This window comes from Manis pentadactyla, chromosome 5 (genome assembly GCF_030020395.1).
Source record: "Manis pentadactyla isolate mManPen7 chromosome 5, mManPen7.hap1, whole genome shotgun sequence".
Lineage (NCBI taxonomy): Eukaryota > Metazoa > Chordata > Mammalia > Pholidota > Manidae > Manis > Manis pentadactyla.
In genome coordinates, this window is record NC_080023.1 from 154,952,667 (window position 1) to 154,974,909 (window position 22,243).

Genomic DNA, 22,243 nt, shown 5'->3' on the forward strand with positions numbered 1-22,243 from the left:
TGGGCGGGGTCTCCGTCAGAGTAGTGCAGAGCCCTGCAGAGAGTGGCAGGTGCACCGGGTGTGCTCTCCTGTGAGAGCAGTGCCCCTGCTAGGCAGCTGCGTGCTGGTGGCAACCTTTGGGTCTGGCCTGGGCAGCTGTGCGCCGGGAGGAGATTCTGCGTGGCTGCTGCGGGCGTGGCTGCTCCCAGGCCGCTCAGCTGCTGCTGTTATCACCGTGAGGGGCTTCAGAGCTGCACTGCTGCCCAGGTGGTTAGGTCGCCTAGAGTTCCCTGGGATTCCCAGCTGCTGGGCTGAGTGTGCCGGGATGATTTCGTCCAGCTGTGAGGTCCCTGTCCCTTGAAGACTTTCAAAAAGCACTTGCTTTTCTTTTGTCCCAGGGGAGCCAGTTGCAGGGACCTGCTCACAGGTTTTGCTTTTCTGTTTCTCTAATATCCAGTACATTGTGCACCATGTGTCTGCACTCCCGGTGTGGATTACTAGAGCTGGTTGTTTAGCAGTCCTGGGCATTCACTCCCTCCCTGCTCCGACTCCTTTCTTTCTGCCGGGGGGCTGGGGTAGGGGGGTGCTCGGGTCCCACCGGACCGCAGCTTGTATCTTACCCCCTTCGTGTGATGCTGAATTCTCACAGATGTAGATGTAACCTGGCTGTTGTACTGTATCCACTGGTCTCTCTTTTAGGAATAGTTGTATTTGTTGTATTTTCAAAAATATGTATGTTTTGGGGAGGAGATTTCCACTGAACTACTCACGCTGCCATCTTGGCTCCTCTCCTCTCATAATACTGTTTTATAAATTATTGCAGTTTTTCATTACTCTGTATTTATGACAACTCATTTTCCATATACAATACAACTCATTTTCCAACAACAACAGGAAGCTTCATTTTTAAATTGTTTAATGTATTAAAGAGGCGAGATGATTGAAGGAAAATATTGATTGCAGAAGTGCTATGCTGTGACTCCTTTAATGTTTTCTTCTTCAAATAACAGGAATTCCTATTTAAATGGGCTTAAATAATCAGGAAATATTTTATCGCACAGTATGAGATAGCCACAGAGGAGGTAAGCTCCAGGGCTGGGCAATTCATCAGCTCAGTAATGACTCCAAGAGCCCAGGGTCTGTCTGCCTCTGGTCTGCCTGCCTGCCTGCCTGCCTGCCTGCCTGCAAGAGGGCCTCTTTTTCTCATGGTTCAGGATGGTGGCCAGCAGCCTCTGGATGCTCTGTCTGGGCCTTCCCAGTGGCTGCAGTGCCTGTGCTGAGGCCACCCCAGTTCCTACGTGAGGGAGCTAACTAACAAGCCTTGTTTCCCACAGCCACACTGGGGAGAAGCCCTTCCAGTGCATCGCGTGTGGCCGTGCCTTTGCCCAGAAGTCTAATGTCAAGAAACACATGCAGACTCACAAGGTGTGGCCTCCAGGGCGCAGTGGGGGCACCATCTCTCGAAACTCCGTAACTGTACAGGTCATGGCCCTCAACCCCAGCAGGCAGGAGGACGAGGAAAACGCAGGTGGGTGGAAGTGGGGAATGCCACTGTTCCCACACCTCCCTCCTGCAGCTTCACAGGTTTTGTTGTTAGCTGTGTGTCCTTGAGCAACCTCCTGACCTCTCTGGCCTTCAGTCTACATTATCTATAAAACGGAGCATAGGGTGAATGGAAGGATGACAAATATACAATGTGTGTGGCATTACTCTAATGGTACCCATGGGAGACCTCATGATCTCTTTTTTGCTGAGCCTGGATCCCACCTCAGAATCTATTTTCAATATATTGCTCCAGGCACTCATTATCAGTTGATTAGAAATTGAAACCTCACCAAAACGCTTCACACTTTGTAAGATTCCTGAATCTTCCTATCCTCTCCTGAATAGGGTTTGAAGATCTGACTTTGAGCAACATATCCAATTAAAAGTTTTCTCATAGCTACATAAAAACAGTAAAGGAAAAGGGAAATTAATTTTAATCATATATTTTATTTAACCTAATATATTATTATTTTAACATGTAACAAATTGTTAATGAGATATTTCACATTCTTTTTTTAATATTAATACTAAGTTTTCAAAATCTAGGTCTGGACGTGGACTGGCTACATTCTGAGTTCTCAGTTACCACGTTTATATTGGATAGTGTAGGGCTGGGGCCTAAGCCTCTTCTGTGCAGCCCCATGGGTGAGCAATGCCAGCCACATGCCAGGTAATGAAGGGGGTGTTTTGCTGTGTCAGCAACATACGGCCATTTTTATGTGACCTTTCTATTGGAACTAGCCCTCCTGTGAGTTTAAACATTCTATCTGTGCCCTCTGGGTTCTTGTGAACTTCTTGGAGAAGAAACCGTTTCTTCTATTTTTTTTTGAAACAACTACAGTGCCTAGTACCAAGGGTTCAACTATTTAGCAACCATTTATGGAGGCCTACTATGCACTTGGCCACTGGGCCTCTGCAGAAGAGGTCAGAGGACCCTGTCCTCAGGGAAGGTGAGGGAAGGACAACTAAAGAAATTATTGTAGTTAGAACAAAGAGCTGGGGAGGCCTGATCAGTATAGCTAAGAGTGGTGTTCAGGATTTTTAACAACAGGGAGAGGCCTAGAGTGCTTGAGGGGAAGGCCAGGGAGGGGAGATTGAGGCATAGCTGTATATCAGTTGGGATGTTGATATTCAGTGTTTTAGCATCTGGGGGTTGTGAGTGCTGTCTTGAGTACAGTACCCAACACCAAGCCCATGGTATGTGGTGGGATGAATGTTGTCAGTGCATGCAGGGGGGTGCTCTGTGAGTCCTTCCTGCATGGAGTGGCTCTCTGTCCTGACCCTTCCTCTGTCCTTCTCAGTGACTTCCTTCCCTTACTTTCTCTACAGGGTTAGGCCAGACCCTGTCAAGTGCCCCACAGCCCCAGACCTTGCCCACAGCAGGTGAGGATCATGGAGACAAGCTGGAGGCCAAGCAGGTGGTCCTTATCGATAGCTCCTACCTGTGCCAGTTCTGCCCCAGCAAGTTCAGCACCTACTTCCAGCTCAAGTCCCACATGACCCAACATAAGAACGAGCAGGTAGGTGGGTAGCACACAGCTAGGGGCCACAGCTGCTCTAGTTGTGAGCCTGGGCTGGTGCCAGAGTCTTGAACACTGCCTAGAAAGTGAGAGGAGTGGACCTCAGTTGCTCTGAGCTGCCACTTAACTACCCATGGTAGGCCAGGCTTCCCCGCCACCACCTCTGAGTGTGGCCAGTTTACTGGGCCATTAATGGTGTTAACCCAAGGGAGGAAGCCTACCTCTTAAGGGTCATAGAATGAAAGAATCAGACCCAGGAAAAATTCTTAATACCCTGAGAAGGTGTGATGTCTAAATGCCTGCCTATAGGGATTTGGGACTATGGTATTTTTTTTTTAATATAATTCACATACCACAAAGTTCACAAAATACATTTTAGCAGTTTTTAGTATATTCACAAGGTTGTGCAGCCGTCAACATTGTCTAATTCCAGAATTTTCATCACCCCAAAAAGAAACCCCATACCCATTAGCTGTCACTCCCTCCTTCCCCGAGCCCCTGACAACCACTGTTCTTCCCTGTCTTGCTGATATTTATATCTATATATAACTATGTCAGTGAAAAAAATGGAATACTGCAATAAGGTTGCTAAGTTAGATACAAATCTGGTTAATGTTGTACAGAGCCATAAAAACCATGGCCTTTGGAGTTACCTTTTCTGCCTGACAAAAATCATCATTTACACTGGATCAATTTTCTGCAAGTTAACACTTAACTTTTAGAGTCTGGATCTAATAGTAAATACTTAAAACAAGTCACATCCCCCAGAGAGTGAGATGACTCTGAGCAGGCTTTGTTAAACAGAAGTTCTCAAAGTGAGGCCCTCCACCAGCACCTTCAGCATCACCTGGGTGCTTGTTAGGATGCATCTCTTCAGGCCACCCAGACCTGCTGAGTTGGGTACCCTGGCTGTGGCGCCCAGCCATCTATCACTGAGTTACCCAGGCCACACAGAGCCTAGGCGTGACTGGCTGAGGAGAGAGAACTTTAATCAGAATGAAACCAGGGCTCCAGCAGCAGGGGAGCAGGGGAACCGGGATAGAACTGCCCACCAGCAGTGCTGAGGTGCGTGCCGCAGAGTGGGGTGGCAGCCGAGGCAGCGCTCCTGCCTCCCCTCACCTGCCCTGCATCTTCCCTCAAGGTGTACAAGTGCGTGGTCAAAAGCTGCGCCCAGACGTTCCCGAAGCTCGACGCCTTTCTGGAGCACATCAAGAGCCACCAGGAGGAGCTGAGCTACCGCTGCCACCTGTGCGGCAAGGACTTGCCGTCGCTGTACGACCTGGGGGTGCACCAGTACTCCCACAGCCTCCTGCCCCAGCACAGCCCCAAGAAGGATGGCGCCGTCTACAAGTACGTGCCACCCTCTCCCAGCAGGGAGCCCGGAGGCCCTTTGTGGCTCTGACCATTGGGGACCAGTGAGACACTCAAAGGGGAAACTGAGGGTCTCGGCTGGGGTCCAGCCTGGCAGACTGGGTTCTGAGCCTTGGCGCTGGTGGGGGAAAAGATGCAGCTGGCTCTCCTATCATTCCTCAGCATGGGAGATAGTTATCCTAAAAAAAAAGGAAAACCCTAAAAAAGGGAAACCAGTATTTTCTCCTTCATAGTGGAAAAAAATACTTGATTTTTTTTCTGAACGAAGAAATTATGGGACTATTATTTTGTCTGATAATCTACAAAATTTAGGTTACAGTCAGAATGGCCCACTGATTCTTAGAATGAAAAAAGAATGAACAAGTACCTATTTGAAAGCAAAAATCATAAAAATACGATTCATTTGTTTTATAATCTATAAAATTTAGGTTAAAGTTGAAGCTATATGTTAATTCTTAGAATGACCGAGGAATGAATCAAATGTGGATTTTATTTGGGGTAATTTTTTCTGACAGTCCTTTACATCGCTTTGATCTTCTGTGCAGTCATAAAGAAGGTCTCTTTGGCAGAAATGGTGGAGAGCTCCCTCAGTCTTGCCACAAACTTTTACTCCCTAGATCTTCACATTCTCTTCAGAGCCAGCAACCCTACGATCATCCTTGTCAAGTTTCTCTTCCTCGACTGTCTTCTGGCCCCTTCCCCACTCTCCTTTGTCGTTGATGTTACCTGCAGATACCAATATCACTTCCATGACTTTGTGAAATCCCATATTTTTGCCCTGCAGTCATTTTGCTGTTGCCTCTGTCCTGTGCTGTCTGGGGGCAGCTGCCTCACACAGCCCAGCACACAGTGCCTGGGGAATCCATGCTGCTGAGAGGTGACATGAGGTGTTTGAGAACAACTTCCAGTTCATTACTGAATATTGTCATGTTGGAATGGCTTGTGCTTCTCCATACAAACTTGTACCTGTGGGGATTTGGCTGATAACTTCTGTTAATGAGGTCCCCCCATAACTCCTGGGTGAGGCTTTGGGGTTCAGAAATAAGTAAATAGAGACCTTGAGTTTAGAATGCCTGGGCTTCTTAGAAAGACAAGTAGGTAAATATGCTTACCATATACTGTGATAAAATGCTAATATATACATTATATAAGGTACAGAAGTACTACAGTGGGAGGTAGGGCAGTCCCAGGAACAGTGCTACCTGAACTGGGTTTTAAGAGATTATGAGAATTTGCCAGGTAGACAGTGGGCACGGTAGAATGCATTCCCAGAGAAGGAATCGCAAGTGTAGAGATAGAAAAGAAAACAGCAAGTGGTTAGAATGATCGTTGTGTAGAGTGGAAGTGGGAGAGGATATTGAGGGGGGGCTTGGGGGAGAAAGTGGAGCCAGGGTGTGAAGGGCCTTGTAGAAATCACAGAAAATCACAGAAGCTCTGAGAAACTGGCCGGGGCTCTGGGACTTAAGAAATGGGATGTGCAGTGACTTACCCTGGGAGAGACTGGAAAAAGGGTCCAGAGAGGCAGGAAAGCCAGGCAAAGCTTTGACCAGCCAAGAGGTGGAGATTCCTGGGTAGTGATGAATAATTCTCATTTGTACTCAGGGGACATTTTCTTGTGCTTTTGCCCTACTAAGCTGTGGATTATCTGTGAGTTCCTGTGGTCGTATGGCTCTCTCGAGTGAGATGCCAAGTAAAAGGATGCCAGCTCTGACTTAGGCACATTGATCCCTGTCATCCTGGGAGGTAGGTGGTTGTATTAGCTCAGGCTGTTCATAAAATGCCACAAATATATGGTCTCTTCCTATAAAGGCACTAATATAATCATGAGATCAACCTGTGGTGGATTCCTCATGATCTCATCTAAGTCTCCTCGCCTCCCGAAGGCCCCATCTCCAAGTGCCATCACATTGAGGGTCAGGCTTCAACATGAAATTTGGAGGTACACAGTTCGATCCCTAGCAGTAGTGTTCTCCTGTCTAGAAGATGAGGACACTGAGGCTCAGAGAGGATAAGTGACCTGCCCTCCAGAGTGGCAGGGTCAGCACAGAGCTGAGATTCAAACTCTTGTCTGGGCCTTTGGAAGCCTCATAGCTCTGATCTGGAGCTTGCAGGCTGAGGGTTGAGCCCAGTGCCAGAGGCCCTGTGCCTGCAGTCAACCACTTCTGTCAGGTTCTCTTCTCAGGGTTAGAGTTGCCAGGGGCCCTTCATAACCACTGGAGCTGGTGGACCAAAAGTAAGGTTGGAGAAGGCAGGCCACCATCTGGTTGGCCTGAAGGTGGAATGGTAATGGATAAATGATAAGGACTGTGGAGCTACCTGATGTGCTCAGATCCCAGCTCGACCAGAAACCCGATGGATGGCCTTGGCAAGGTGTTTGGCCACTCTGAACCTGAGTGTTCTTCTCTGTGGAATGGGGATAATAATAGTGCCTCCTCTATTGGATTATTTATAAGGCTCAAGTAAGACAACTATAAGACACTTAGATGTGATACCTGGCACATAGTAGGTACTCAATAGATGTTATTGCTGCAATTATTATTATTTGTATTATTTAGGTATAGGTTTGGCTGTGTGCCATAGAGACCCAAAATAACAGTGACTTAAATGAAGTGAGAGCTTATTTCTCTTGTGATGATGTTTGAGCAGGTGTGGTGGTTTCATCCCGTTTTCAGGGTCCAGGCCCCATTGGTCTGGCTGCTTTGCTCCCTTTGGGCCCTATCGCCTTGGCCTGCCTGGGGTGCCTCACCAAACCCCTGAAGTGAATTTCATGCATGCCACTATGTATATTGTAAATATTTATTTTTTTCCTTTAAAAAATAATATTTATTGGGTTTTTTTCTAATTACTGAAGTCATCTGTGTGCAGAGAAAAGGATTTTTGAAAAAGCCACACAACACCAAAACAGAAAATGCTGCTGCCCAAAGATAGCCCCAGTTAACCTCTTGGTCCAGGCCCTTTGGTGGGTATCTGGAATAAGCATGCATATAGATATAAACCTCACAGGCTATATTTGAGACAGATCATCCTAAACACGATTACCAAATTTGGTGAAAATTCCTGTTGCACAACTTCCAAGAAAAGGGCTGAGCCTTAATAGGATCATTCTATACACTTGGTGTTATCGCTTAAAACTGTAACATGGACATCTTTGCATTTCAGCATAAACAGACCTGCTTCATCCTTGTAAATGGCTACTTAGTATTCCATTGTATGGGCTGAATTTATGTAACCCATCCTTTATGGAGGGATAGTTGGGTTATTTTCAGTTTATCATTATAATGAACAATGCCAGAGGAAACAACTTTGGACATAAATCTTTGCTCGTTTGTAAATAAGTCCCTGGAAGTGCTTTTGCGGCTCAAAGATCAAAGGGGTTTTTTAAGATTAATTACCTACTTCAAAAAATAATTTTTCTCTGCATATAATGCAATATTTTAAAACTGTAAAAGGGCATAGAGTGGAAAGGAATTCCCTGTCCACTCTGACCTACCTCCCCATCCCATGGGTAGTCAGGTTCAGGAAGTATTCTTTTGAAACTTATTTTGACCTAATTTAATTTAAATCAGTATGATTCTGTTACCTAGTCTATGGACCTTACTTAAAAATTTGCAATTGTTCCAATAATATCCTTTGTAGACAAAGAAAAAAAATGTTCTTCCTGAATCCAACTCAGGATCACATGTTGCATTCAGTTGTTATGTATCTTTAGTCTCCTTTAAGGTGGAACAGTTCTTCATTCTGAGCTTGTCTTTCATGACCTCGATATTTTAGAAGAGCATAGGCCAGTTATTGTATAGAATGTCTTTGGTTGGGTTTGTCTGATTTGACCTCAGGTTAGATCCAGGATTGGCACACCTGGTAGAAACATTATAGAGTGACGTGATATCCTTCTCTGTGCATCATATCAGGAGGCATTGACGTTGGTTTGCTCTGATGCTGGGAATGTTACTTTGGGTGACTTAGGGTAGAGTTTTTGGCAGGGAGTTTCAGTTTTAATGGTTATCACTAAACTACCTTCCACAGAAATCTAAGTGTCCTTGCAGCTGAAGGCTGCGCAGATTCTGTCCTCTCTGACCCCACCAGCTTGCGAGGTCTCTGCTGTCCTGGTAGCTCTGCTCTCACCCAACGTCCTCTTGCCTTTTTGCTGTTTAGAGGCATTTAGCCTGTGGTGTTCAGAGTGCGGTCTGAGGGGCGTCCCTTGGGCCCACCACGGTACAGCCTGCGGGTTTCCCACGGTGGGCCTGGTGTACAGATGGCAGAACCCATGTTTCTGTTTTGGGCATGAATTGCCGATCCACCTGTAGTATTCCTCACTGTATCTCATCATAAACAGGTCCATTTTCTGACAGATGTTTTTGTGGTGGGGAGACAATGGGGTCTTTTCTTCAGAGTTGCTTGTGACTTGAAACTGCTGTTTTGAGGGCTTGTTAGCCAATAATAGCTTGTTAGTGATATTAAGGAAAGACTGCTAATAAGGTTTGCAGTTTAGGAGCTGTTTGGCACAGTTCTGTCCTTTAACTCTTGTAACAGTCTTAAGAATGAATGAGGGGCAGGTCTGTTTAGGATTCCCACCTCATTTTATGGATGAGGAAACTGAAGGTCAGCAATGGGACGATGCCAGGCCTGCAACCTTATCTGTGACTCTTTCCTGTAACAGATTGTCACTGGTGCTCAGAGCAGGTTGTAAACAGGACAGATATGGTCCCTGCCTCTAGACTGCAATTGCTGGTAGAGAAGACAGATAATAATCAAGTAAGCAAATAAAATGATTCTAGATAATAAGTGCTAAGAAGACAAGAAAAGTGGGTGACATTATAGGGAGTGGCTGGGATGGATGTTGGGGATAGCTTGACAGGGTAGTCCAGGAGGGCCTCTCTGAGGAGTTGACATTTGAGCTGAGATGTGAGGGATAATAAGATGCTGCCCAATCGAAGACTTGGGAAAGAGTGCTCCAGGTAGCAGGAACAGCAAGTGCAAAGGTACTGAGGTGGAAACAAGCCTGGTATGTTCTAGGTTCATTAAAGAGGCAGGGTGGCTGGAGCAGAGTGAGTGAGGTCGGCAGTGGTGGAAGATGAAGTCTGGGAGGTGGCAGTTAGTCAGGCCATTAGGGCCTTAGAGGCCAAAGTGGGGACTTTGAAGCAAAGGTGTGACACAATCTGATTTTTACAGGCTCCCTCTGCCTCCCCTGGGGAGAACGGACTTCAGGTGGCAGGACTGGGTGGAGAGGCCAGTGAGGAGGCCACTGGATGTGTTAGAGCAAGAGCTCATGGCAGCTGACTAGTACAGAGCCAGTGGCAAGAGAGAAGGGTGGATGGACTGGAGAATGAATTAAATATAGGATTTTGCCTCCTAGTGTTGGGGGAGGGGAGCGGCTGGCTCTCTTCTGGAGTACCTTCTGGACCAGCCACCCCCACCCCCCCACTGCTGTCACCTCTCCTACACTTCTCACTTAGGTGTGTCAAGTGTGTCAACAAATACTCCACCCCCGAGGCGCTGGAGCACCATCTGCAGACTGCCACTCACAACTTCCCCTGCCCGCACTGCCAAAAGGTGGGTACCTACCACTGCCCTTTTCCCCCTGGGTGACAGTATGGGGATAAGGGTGGTGGAGCAAATCCCTCACCCCCTGCTCCCTACCTCAGTGCATGGCTTGTCAACACAGACAACAAATGGTAGGAGCTCTGTCTGGCCCATCTAACCCAACAGACACCACATGTGGCCACCTGGGGCTGCTGCTGGGCCAGCCCAGGCCAGACTGTCGAAAGGTGAGGCCTCTCCCAGGCCCAGGCCCAGTCTCTGAACAGCGGCCTCCAGCTTCCTGATGTGTTATTATCTTTGTTATTATTCGTTCTTCTTTTCAGTGAATCTGGACATTCTCACTAAAGGCTGTCCCTTAATATCAAATATGTAGGCGGTGTCTCAAAAAAATCATGATTTTTGTAAAGTTTGTTTGAATCAGTTCCATTGATTGCAGTTGGTGGATAGAGCTAAAGTTTCTATTAATCTGAAGGTTCTCCCCACCAGTGCTCCTTTTTTTTTTTCTCCTTTAATTAATTTGGAGAAACTGGGCTATCAGTCCTATGAAATTTCCCGAAGTCTGGATTTTGATGATTGCATCCCCCTGGTGTGTTTAACTGGTTTCTTTGTTCTACTCATTTTCTTATGATCTTATGTGGCAGATTTTCCAGGACAGCCCTGATTTCACTTTGGCCTCATTGTAGATGTTTCTAATTATATAGCCTAATTTTGGGCTTTGGCATTTGTGGTCCAAATAAAAGGCATCATGAAATGAGTGGTGACCACATGCCAGGGGCTGTTCTGAGCATTCTATCTGAATTGACCCATTTAGCCCTGGGAGGTAAGTGTACTATTACTATCCCCATTTTTCAGCTGGGAAAACCAAGGCCCAGAAAAGTCAACTAGCTAGGAAGTAGTGGGACCAGTCAGTAGTTGGTCTGTGCCTTTACCACTTCTCTGTGTCAAGTGAATGAATGAATGCCCTTCCTATGCTTGGGAAAGGAGATTGTGGCTTCTGTGTTTTCTGGCATTTTATTACCTTTCCATTCATTTCTTCAGTTATTTGTTCATTTGTCCACTTGTTCCTTTGCATGTCAGTCATTGGACTCAGGCCCTGTGCCAGTGAATGAAAGCCCCTCTCTGCCCCCTTGGAGAGCCCACATCAGGAAAGGGCTGTAATTCTGTGGGTTAAATGCTGACTTTTAAAATGTGGGTGGATATTCAAAGCTGGAATTTGCGCTGCCTGCGGCACTGGGGAGTCAGGGAGGGCTTCACAGAAGTAGTGACACCTGAGTTGGGTTTTGAAGGATAAATAGAAGTTTGTTAAGCCAAGAGAGAAAGGCCCTCAGTGTAGAGAAAACAGCCTGGGTGGCAGCTCAACATTTTAACTGGGCTTATGGGCGAGTAGTGAGAGCTATGAGGGCCCAAGAGCGGAGCTTGACACTGTGCCTGGACCCTTGGTGGGCAGATGTTTTCGTAAAGGCTAGAAATGTGGGGCCCCTTGAGCTCAGAAGAGTCAGACCTGAAGCCAACTCCTTTCTTCTACCAGGTGTTTCCTTGTGAACGCTACCTGCGGCGTCACCTGCCCACCCACGGCAGTGGGGGGAGGTTCAAGTGCCAGGTGTGCAAGAAGTTCTTCCGGCGGGAACATTACCTCAAACTGCACGCTCACATCCATTCAGGTGGGTACCCTGCTCCCCACCAGCTCCTGCCCAGCCCCCTCCCCAGCCCCTCTCTCTTCCCCCTCCCATTCCCCTCTAGCCTTCCTCTCCGTCCCCTCCATCCCTATCTCCCTCTTCACCTTCGCTGCCACATCTCCGTCCTGGCCCCTACACACCTGCCCTCTTAAGTGAACAGTGGGTTCCCAGTAACAGTAGAGTAGAGATGAGCCTCTGGAGGGGCTGAGGCTGGTGGGGTACTCTGGGCTCTGCCCCCTAAGAATCAGCCCCCTCAGACCATTTGGAGACCCTGGGGGTGGGGGAGCCATCGTCTCTGCAAAATTCCTACCTAAACCTGGACAAAACCCCCTCTCCTTGGTCTCCCAGTTGAGACACACTGACATTTTATTTTCTTTTAATCTTTAAAATGTTTTTTTATTAGCTAAAAAATTCTGGCTTTGTTGTATTTTGTTTTCATTGAAAAGGATCTAAAGATTGAGAAGACCTGAGGAGACAATGCTTGACCGTACAAAAGCATATATAGTGAAGACAAACCCCCCTCTCATCTCAGGTGGACAATCCAAATGTTACTCAACTTTTTTTTAATATGACCTATGGTTAAAAAAAAAATTTTATGTCACAACCCAGGAATCACATATAAACATACAGAATATATTGAAACAAAAGTTTCACAGAACAGTATTTTCTATTCTATTCTGCTCAGTTTAAGTTGGTAAAATAACCACCAACAGGTTGTGACTCGCAATTTGCATTTTGGAAACTACTCTTAATTCCCCTCCCCAAAGGTAACCATTGTTAGTGGTCTAGTCGGGGTCATTCTAGTTGTACGTTACATCCTTAGAAGACACTTGCTTACTTTTACACAAATGAGCACATACTATAACTCTAATATACACCTTTTATTTTTAAATCAGTATACCTTGGAGATGTTTCCTGTGCATTTATCATCTTTTATTTAACCAGTTCCCTCTGGATAGACACTTAAATTATTTTTCAGTTGTTAGTTTAGGCACACAGTGCTGTGTGGGTCTATTAGCAAGCTTTTGGGAGCATATCTGTAGTGTATATTTCTAGCAGTGGAAATGCTTGGTTAAAATATATATGCAGTACTGAGTTTCAGCTGGCAGAGATGAAGACATTCTGGAGATGGATAATGGTGATGTACTTGATACCACAGAACTGTACACTTATAGATGTTAAAATGGTAAATTTTAGGTTATGTATATTTTACCACAATAAAAGAAGACAAAAGTATATGCAGTGGTAATTTTGACAGACATTACTCAATTACTTCTTTATAGTTTTAAAAATCATTCTCATTATCCAAAAGTAATACATATTTATTGTAAAAATGGAAGCAGTGTAGAAGTACAGAAAGTACAATGTTAAATTCCCCCTTCAGATCCTAATTGCTGCTGACAGTTTGGTGTATACCTTCCCCCTCTTTCTCGCTGCATAATCTGTGTATATACAAACACATATGGCTAGGGTTTTTTTTGGAGAATGGGGATTATGTTTTTTCCTAACAAAAATGGGACTGTATTAAGCTGTTCTACAGTTTTCTTTCCCTGCTTGCAATATGGCCAGGAGATCTTTCCAAATCAGGAAACACAGATAGATCTTAATCTTTTTGGTGGCTGTGAGCATTACATTGTTAGAACTGGGATTTCTTTAATCACTGGGTTGGCAATTTTCAAAAGTACTTTGTCCATTCCAGCAGCAGAGAAAATAATGGCAGGAAGTCAAAACAGCCCAGTAACAGCCCTTTTCCAAAGGGCAGGTTGTGTCCCCTGACCCCTGTCAGGTGAGAGTGGCTCTTACCCCCACCCCTCACCTGTGGGTTCTGCCGCAGATGATGTGGGGCAACTCAAGTGGGCTCTGGACCACATCGCTTGACTGGAGTCTTAGTTTCCCCAAATACTAGGTGTAGACCATGAACTTCGTGGTCTCATCTAATACTAACCTCATGGTTTGTTGCAAGGCTTCCATCGGACAAGGTATAAAATTCCCCTCTCTCCTGTGGTGGACCCCATTTCAGTGGATGCCATGACCATCCACCTGTCACTCAGCCCACACCTAGACTCATCCTTGACTCACCTCCTCTCACACCCCACAGCCAGTCCATTGGCAGTTCTGCTTTCTGAGCATTGCCTGTATGTGGCTACTTCCTGTTTCTTGTTCTGGTCTCCTTCCTGCCTCTATTCTCACCCTCTTCAGTCTGTTCCTACACACAGCCAGAGGGAGCCTGTACATTTCTTAAGTCAGATCCTGTCCATCCTCTGCTCAGCCCCTTGGTGGCTTCTCATCTGGCTCTGAGTAAAAGCCTTGCCCTCCCAGGCCCTCCCTGTTGGGCCAGCTGACCTCACTGACCTCATCTTCTGCCTCATTCTCCCTCCCCGACTCCACTTCTGCCCACACTGCTCCTCAGGCACACCAAGCACTCCCACCTTTCCCTCGGCCTGGGACCCTCACTCCCAGATTCCTTCATGGCGCGCTCCCCTACTGCCCCAGGTCTCTCCTCATGTGTTGCCTTATAAGAGAGGCCTTTCCTGACTGTCCTGTCTGAAACAGCCCCCTCTTCTTGGTAAAACGAAGTTGTGAGGAATGGAAGCGGCTGTTTTCTCCCAGGCCACCTCCTTAGAGGAGCTGCTGCCCACTAGTGGGAACCCCTGAGCCCCATATTCAGACTCCCTCTTATAGGACCCTTGGTCCCCCACCTGTGTCTCCTTCTGCAGGTGAGAAGCCCTACAAATGCTCAGTGTGCGAGTCAGCATTCAACCGCAAGGACAAACTGAAGAGACACATGTTGATCCATGAGCCATTCAAGAAATACAAATGCCCCTTCTCGTGAGTAGAGTCTGGCAGGAGTGGGAGGGGGCAGATTTACCCAGCAATGGGATAGAAAAATGTCAGATCTGAGGGCCGGAGGCCCTCTGTCCTTTTATCCTGTCCTGGGCCCTTCTGGCCTACTCTACTGCCCACCCTGCTTCCTTGCCCGGGCCTTAGGATGGACGGGAGAGTCCCTCATGCTCAGGGCTGGCAGTGGGGCCGGCAAGCGGGTCCTGAGCTTGGTGAGCTTCACCTGACCAGGGGGTTTGGGTCCTAGGGCACACACAGGCTGCAGCAAGGAGTTCAACCGGCCGGACAAGCTGAAGGCTCATATCCTCTCCCATTCTGGTAAGTGGCTCCTTTAAGGCTCTAATTCAGCTAAAACTCCCCGGGGTAGGCCCTCCAGAAAGAGCAGACACATTCCGTGAAGCTTATTATCCCCAAGGACATTCCAGCCTATAGACTTTTGCTCACGTGAACCCTGAGCCTGGCCTGTGTTAGGGTCCTCAGGCTATACAGAGGCGAGTCACGCACAGTCCCCCAGGCTGAGGGGGAAGCCGACCTGAGGAGATGACTGTAAAGCAGAGAGGTGCCCAGGGTGGTAGAGGTGTGGATCCGGTGGGGGGGGGGATCAGATTCTGACTGGGTCCAAGATATGACCAGGCAGTTTCCTTGGTCCCCTCAACAGAGCAAGGCAGCTGGGCTGTGGAGCAGGGCCCTCTACAGCACCCCTCAGTTCTCAGGGGCTCCCTGGAGCTGCCCTAGGGAGAACGGCTTTCCCAGAGCAGCTGGGCTGGTTTTCCACCTCCCATGGTTTACAGAAAGATTTAGTAGCTAAAGAAAGTTTGAAAACTGGGAGAGTAGATTGAGGACTTGGAGACAGAGGACCTGGGTCTTATTCGTGGCACTAGTGCTGTCCTGCTAGGGGGTCTCAGGCAAGTCACTGCTCCCTCTGGGCCTTCATCCCAGGATGCCTGGTGAGGCCATAGGCCAGACTGAGTGTGGACTGGAGTTGACTTCATGGTGGACATGGAGGCACTAGCGATTCATTTAGTGAGTATCTATGGAGAACCTACTACGTGTCAGGCACTGGGGGAATCAGGCAAAACCCCATCTTGCCCTCCTGGGGAAGCTTAGCATTTAGTGGCAGAGATAAAAAAAATGAATAGTAAGCAAGTAAGTATGCTAAAGTGAAGTATGCTGAGTGCAAAGATGGAAATAAACACAGTGATGGAACAGAGAAAGAAGTGGGGTGGCTATCACAGATGGCCTTCTGGAGGAGGTGACTTGAGAGCTGAGTCCTGAGGGATGAGAAGAGCCAGGAAATGGCTTCCAGGGTGAAGGAGCAGCAAAGAGCAAAGCCTTGAGGCAGGAAAGAGACTGGGGGTGTTTGAGACAAGGAAAGGTGGGTGGGAGGCCTGGAGCTCAGAGAACAAGTAGGAGTATGGAGGGGATGGGTTTGAGAGGTGAAGCAGAAGACTGCTTGGTGCCTTGTGGTAAATTTAGGGAATCACTGGAAGGTTTAGATCAGGAAATGTCATGATCCTTTGTGTATTTTATGAAGACATCTTTAGCTGCCTTTTAGGGAATCAGCTGATGGGGCCAGTGTGTGTCAGTCAGCCCGAGAGGAGAGATGATGATAACCTGGTAAAGTTAGCAAAGTTAGGGGGATGAGCAGGCTATTCCAGACAGAGGGCAACAGCAAGTGCAAAGGCCCAGAGGCAGGAGTCAGCTTGGTGCCCTTGAGGAGAGCGAGTATGGCTGGCACAGAGCAGGTGGCTAGGAGAAGGTGGGACATGAGACTGGAGGGAGCAGAGCCCACATCCCACAGATGCTCGCAGGGCAAGCCAGAGACTGAGTTTTATTCCAATGTGCAGAGGCACTGTTGCAGGGGGAAGGGTCTGGGTATCTCTCACCACCTCCTCTTGCTTCCCAGGTATGAAGCTCCACAAGTGTGGCCTGTGCAGCAAGTCCTTCAGCCGCCGCGCACACCTTGCCGAGCATCAGCGCGCCCATACGGGCAACTACAAATTCCGCTGTGCAGGCTGTGCCAAGGGCTTTTCCCGGCATAAGTACCTCAAGGATCATCACTGCCGCCTCAGCCCCCAAAAGGATAAGGACCTGCAAGCCCGGCGGCCTCCCCGGAAGAGGGCAGCCCCACGCAGCAGCAGTGGTGGGCACAAGGTGGGGACTGCCTTGCCTGACCCGCTGGGGCTGGAGGAGCTGAAGGACACAGGGCCTGGGCCGGGGCCCGGGGCCACCCCAGGCAAGCCGCCCTTCTCAGAGCCAGATGCTGTGCTGTCGATCGTAGTGGGGGGCACTGTGGGTGGGGAGCCTGAGCTGGTGGTGCCTGCGCATGCCGAGGGGCTGGGCTCCAACCTGGCACTGGCAGAGCTGCAGGCGGGGGCTGAGGGCCCGTGTGCCATGCTTGCTGTGCCTGTCTACATCCAGGCCTCGGAGTGAGGGACTTTTGGTGTTTTCTCCCACAGCCTGGCCTGATGCTCGCCTTTGGGTCTGGGGCCTCTGGGGCCGGACTGGAGATCCTTCCCAATGGAAGTGAGCCATTGGCTGAACTCCTTTTATAATGTCATTTATAAACCCCTGCCCTTGGCTACCCTGCTGTGTCCCCTATCCTGCTGGAAAGCCCTGGAGCATTCTGGAATTTGAGGCAAGGCTGCCTATGGCTTCCAGGTGGAGGTAATGGCAAGAGAGACGGCTGAGCCTGAGCAGCCCAGAGTCTGGCTAGTCCGGGCTGGTGATTGGGCTAAGAGAGGACAGGGTGGTCTGCCCACCTCTTCTATTGGCTGCCCTGGAGTGGCCTCTAGTCAAGCTGCTTTCTGGGAGGCCTGACATGGTCAGAGCCCTTCCTTCTCTACTGGACCTTTTCACATACAGCTCCTCGCAGCGTCCCCAATAACTCCGTGATGGAGGTGTTTAGGAGGCACTCAACTGTGGTTAGAGTGCAGCTGTCAGCCAGATCTGGCTTGAAGTCCAAGCACTGCCACTCACTTGCTGTGGGACCTTGGGTAAGTCACTTCAGCTCTCTGAGCCCTGTGTTTCTCATCTGTACAATGGGACTTATATGACAGTTCCACCTCATAGGGCTGTCATGGGGATCCACTATGATGAAATGTGCAAAGGACTGGGCATAGTGCTCTGCACTTAGAAAGTGCTCAATAAATGTTTTTATCAAATGTGTGTCCAGTGGCTCGGGCCTAAAACTTGAGTTTCCTTCTTTGCCCCTAGGTGGCAGCACACCCCCCTCCAAAGTTTTGGGGACTTAGGCGTCCCGTGGCACCTGGCACACAGCTGTGCTGTCCCATTAGCCATGGAGAGGTTTGGTGCTCTCAGAATGGTTATTTCAGAACATGGCCCATGGAAACACCCAGGGAAGGAGTTTATACTTGCTTTTGGACATGCAGGATCCTGGACCTCACCCCAAACCCTTGGGAATCAGAAACTCTGACCAGAGCCAGAGATCTGTCTTAAGCAGGCCTCTGGAGGCCTATAGATACCCTGACCCCTAACGTGTCCTCCACAAGCTCCCCAAAAAATCTAGAGGGAAAGCCAACCAGGCTCATCAGGAAGGAGAAAAGAGGCCTTAACCAGTGTTTCCTCATTTCTCTTCACAACCACCCTGCTGGGTTGCACTGTATCAGTTGCAGGAGAGGAAACTGGGGCCCAAGAAGGGACAGGGCAGGACGTGGCAGAGCTTGATGACTGAGTTGGACACTGGAGTTTCTTTGAAGGCTGGTATGTCCCTCTGATGTCGGTGCTGGGGCCCAGGGCTGGAGCACAGAGCAAGCCTGACTTTCCCACAACCTTGGGAAGGTATGATGACATGTGAGGGACAAATGAGGCAACAGTGTCCAGCTTGGGGGATGAGGTCTGTGAGTGAACCCAGCCCTCCCAAAGGCCAGAGGGACTGGGTGGGGATAGGAAATCTATTTGGAAGAGGTGACATTTTAGCTGGGCCATGACACATAGTGCTTTGATGGATGGATAAATAGGTAATGATATACCAGGGAGAGCAAGGCACCAGCAAAGACTCAGGTGTGACAGTACAAGGACAGTGTTTCAGGGCCAGTGAATGGTACACAGTGACCAGAGATGGGGATGGGTAGATCATGATAAATCACTCATATGCTTCAGGCTTCCACATGATGGGCCCTGTGCTAAGCCTTTTATGTGCTATCACCTCAGCCCATCGGGAGGAATTCCTATTTTATAGATGAGGAAATGGGAGCACAGAGAGACAAAGTTCCTTGCCTAAGCTCACACAGCTAGTAAATCACAGAGCTGGGGTTCAGGCTGGGGTGGCCTGCCTCATGTGCTGTTGGCTACTTTGCTCTATGGAAATAGGGGTTGATGTCAAACCAGAGAGGTCCTTGGATGTTGGGTTAAGGAATATGGACCTTATTCTCTACATAATGGAGGACCCACAAGAGGCATTAAACATTTAAAAAAATTGTGCCATTAATGGAAATGATAAAAACCACATGTCCATATTAATACAACTATTTAAGTTAGATTTCTGCCTCTTCCTGTCATATGCATGCACATTTACCAATAATCATGAGGACTAACATTTACCAGCATTTATGCCATATCTGGCATATGCTACTAAACACTTTGAGGTAGGTGCTGCTTTTAATCCCATTTTACATCTGAGATGGGGCAACAGGCACAGTAAAGTTAAGCAGCCCAGTTATGCAGCTGTAAGTGGCAGATCCAGGGCACAGAACAAAGGCCTTATCAGGATCAAGTATAATATTTAATAGATTCAGAGTTGGACTGCAGGGGAGGAGGCTGGGACAATATTGTTCCTAGGTTGGCAGCTGGGGAAACTGAGGCCCAGAGAGGGCAAGACCTTTGGTCATGGGCCATTCAGAATTGACAGTAGAGCTACTCCAGGACCACAGAGCCCCTCAAAGAGCTAGACGGAGTGTAGTGTAAAGAAGGGCTGTTCTGAGTATCCAGGGTCCCACGGATTTTGGCATCAGGCAGAACTAGGTTTGAATCCTGGCTCTGCCCCTTCCCAGCTGTGTGACTGTGCCAAGCCACTTTACCTCTCTGAACCTCAATGTCTTCATGTGTCAAATGGGGAGAATAATACTCCATGATGTGGTTGTCAAAATTCAGAGAGAGAATCATGGTAAAGCAGAGATCACAAATTGGCAGTTCATGTTGAATCCAGCCTACTGATTAAATTTGTTTAGCTCACAACTTTTGAAAAATGAGCCAACATTTTTAAAACAGTGAAATTAAAAACCTAACTGCAATGGTAAAAAGTGAGATGCATTCCCTCTGTGTCAGAAACAGCCAAGGATGCTGCTATCATGACTTTAACATTATCTTGGAGGCCCAACCAAAGCAATAAGGCTTGAAAAAGAAAGAAATGGTAAACGGATTGGAAAAGGTGAAATAGTACCAACGTCAGTATATAAAGACTCACTGTGTTCTTAGACTCTAGAAGCAATTAGGAAATAATAGAAAATTGGGAGATTTCAAATAAAAATCTGGATTTTTGACTTCTATTGAAAATTAGGGTATTCGTCACAGGAGGGCAGCAGTCAGGTGGGGCTGAGCTAGGGAGCCCCTTTCAGTGGGCACTTGCTTCCTAATGCCCATAGGCCCCTTTCTTCCCTACTGTCTCCCTGGCATTGTAGCTGAATGTCAGTTGCTATTTACTGTACTTGTATTGATTTATCTTAGAGTAGAGAAATAATTCTAATTTCCCATGTCTCTCAAAGATGGGAAAACAAGATGGCCAGTGAGAGTCACATGATTTTTCATGTTCCCAGCCCACTTTGTTCATCCATCTTACTGTCCGGACTCAATGGTATATGATTTGAGGAACCCTGTAACTCCTGCTTCCTTTTCTCCCTCCCACTTCCAGTCCTCTCTCTGCCTCTAAGCTAACTGACCTCAGTTTCTCTATCAATAAAGGTAGAGAGTTGAGTCATGGCTAACTTATGGACTGTCTACTAAGTGCCAAGTCCTGTGCTCTGTGCTTTATTTACATGTCACCCTGTGGGAGCAGGCTCTCTTGTCATGCCCAGTTTACAAGTGGGAAACCAAGGCTCAGAGAGGTGTAGCAACCTACCCAAGGACTCACAGCCAGAATGTGTGGAGCTGGGCTTCTCACCCAGGACCGACTCCAAAGTTCCTGCTTTGTCTTAGGATCTCACAGCTCTGATGGGCTGGGGTTTTATTTGAATCTACTTCTCTAAGGCTCGAACCATCATACATCTCCTTGGCTACCACTACCCCGTCCAGACTGCCAACCACTTGCATGGATGACTGTATCAGCCTTCTCTTGACAGTGGCCCCAAGGATCTTTCTAGACCCTGAATTAGATAATGTTACTTTTCTGTTTAAAACCTTCTGGTTTGGTGGCTTCCTATCTCTCCCAGAATGAAATCTAAAGTTTTCCCTGTAGATTGCAGGGTTCCCCAGGATGCGGCCCTTGTCTCTTACCGCTCTTCTTCCCTCACTCCACTCCAGCCACAACTCCCCTCTTGCTAATCTTCCATCATGTAAACCAGTTCTTGCTTCAGGGCCTTTGCATTTGCCATTCCTTCTGTCTAGAATGCTCTTTCCCCAGATTTTCATATGGCTGTGTCCCTCCCTCTATTCACCTTTGTTTAAAAGTAGTTTCCTCAGAGAGACCTTCTCTGGCCAAATCTGTCTAAAATAACCACCACTCCACCCCCATCGCACTCTAGTCCCCTTACCCTGCTTCACTTTTTTTATATTAATCATTTTTTTATTATCTGTTTCACTCATTAGAAACAAAAGGTCCACAAAGACAGGGACTTTTGTTTTGTTCACTGACATATCTGCAGTGCCTTGAACTGCCTAGTAATTGTTTGATCAATATTTGTTGAATGAATGAACAGCAGCAGCACTTTGAGAGAATAAGATTCACTCTACCCAGCCCCTCCTCCCATTCCACAGAGGCCAGTGGTGTTTCCTCTAGTAAGAATCTGCCATGTAGGCTGAGAAACAGCTAACCCAAAGCCCTGAAACTTAATGTCTGATATAAAGGACACTTTCCTTTGTTTTAAGAGGGAGCTGAGAATACCTAGGACAAATGACAGAGGCGGTGGTTCGGAAGTTCCAGTTGATAGGAGAACCCAGGAGAACCAGTTGGACTGGTTTGTCTCCCCTGGGGAGGAAGGAGTGGATGTGGCAGCTGCAGGTCCTTCCAGCCCCCAAGGCTGCCACCATGTGACCCCCATGGAGTCTCAGGACCTAAAGGGTGGTGGTCAGGGACATCAGCAGATTTCACCTCAGGGTTGGGGGAAACCTCCTGCTGCCAAGGGTGGCTGGTGTGTGGTCAGGCAGAACTTCAGGGCCTTGGGTCCTTTGTAGAATCACAGAGAATAAACTGAGGCCCAGAGAAGGGTCTTATCCAAGGTCTCATCAAGGCAAGGCTGAGCCCAGACCCAATTCTGTCCTCCAGCTCACTGCTATTTCAGTCCGTTCATTTGACAAGTATTTATCTAATACCTAATATTTGTCAGGCATAGTTCTAGACATTGACAATATATCGTAAACCAAACCAATAATGATCTGCAGGGATCCCCTGTGGAAGAAACAGAAGATAAACAACCAAGTAAATGAGCAAATTACATTATGTTAGAAGGTGATGAATACTGTAGAAAAAAGGAAAAATACAAATGAGTAGAGGTTTTGGGGGTGTGGGGTGGCAGGCAGGTTGTAGCATTATGTGGGGTGGCCTGGAAAGCCTCACTGAGAAGGAAACATTTGGCCCTTTAGGGCACAGTGCGTGGTGCA

General features: G+C 47.8%; 1 protein-coding gene across 2 annotated transcripts in view; it reads left to right on the forward strand.

Moving 5' to 3' along the window:
- The window catches only part of ZNF341 (zinc finger protein 341), a 42,612-nt gene extending 24,978 nt beyond the window's left edge, over window positions 1-17,634 (forward strand). For both annotated transcript variants that reach the window (XM_036902534.2, XM_036902535.2), the window contains 8 exons: window positions 1,314-1,507; window positions 2,854-3,044; window positions 4,186-4,394; window positions 9,869-9,965; window positions 11,482-11,614; window positions 14,347-14,458; window positions 14,718-14,788; window positions 16,377-17,634. In XM_036902534.2, coding sequence (XP_036758429.2) covers window positions 1,314-1,507; window positions 2,854-3,044; window positions 4,186-4,394; window positions 9,869-9,965; window positions 11,482-11,614; window positions 14,347-14,458; window positions 14,718-14,788; window positions 16,377-16,903 — 1,534 coding nt within the window. In that variant the 3' untranslated portion in view covers window positions 16,904-17,634. The remainder of the gene's footprint in view (window positions 1-1,313; window positions 1,508-2,853; window positions 3,045-4,185; window positions 4,395-9,868; window positions 9,966-11,481; window positions 11,615-14,346; window positions 14,459-14,717; window positions 14,789-16,376) is intronic.
- Window positions 17,635-22,243: the final 4,609 nt, after the last annotated feature.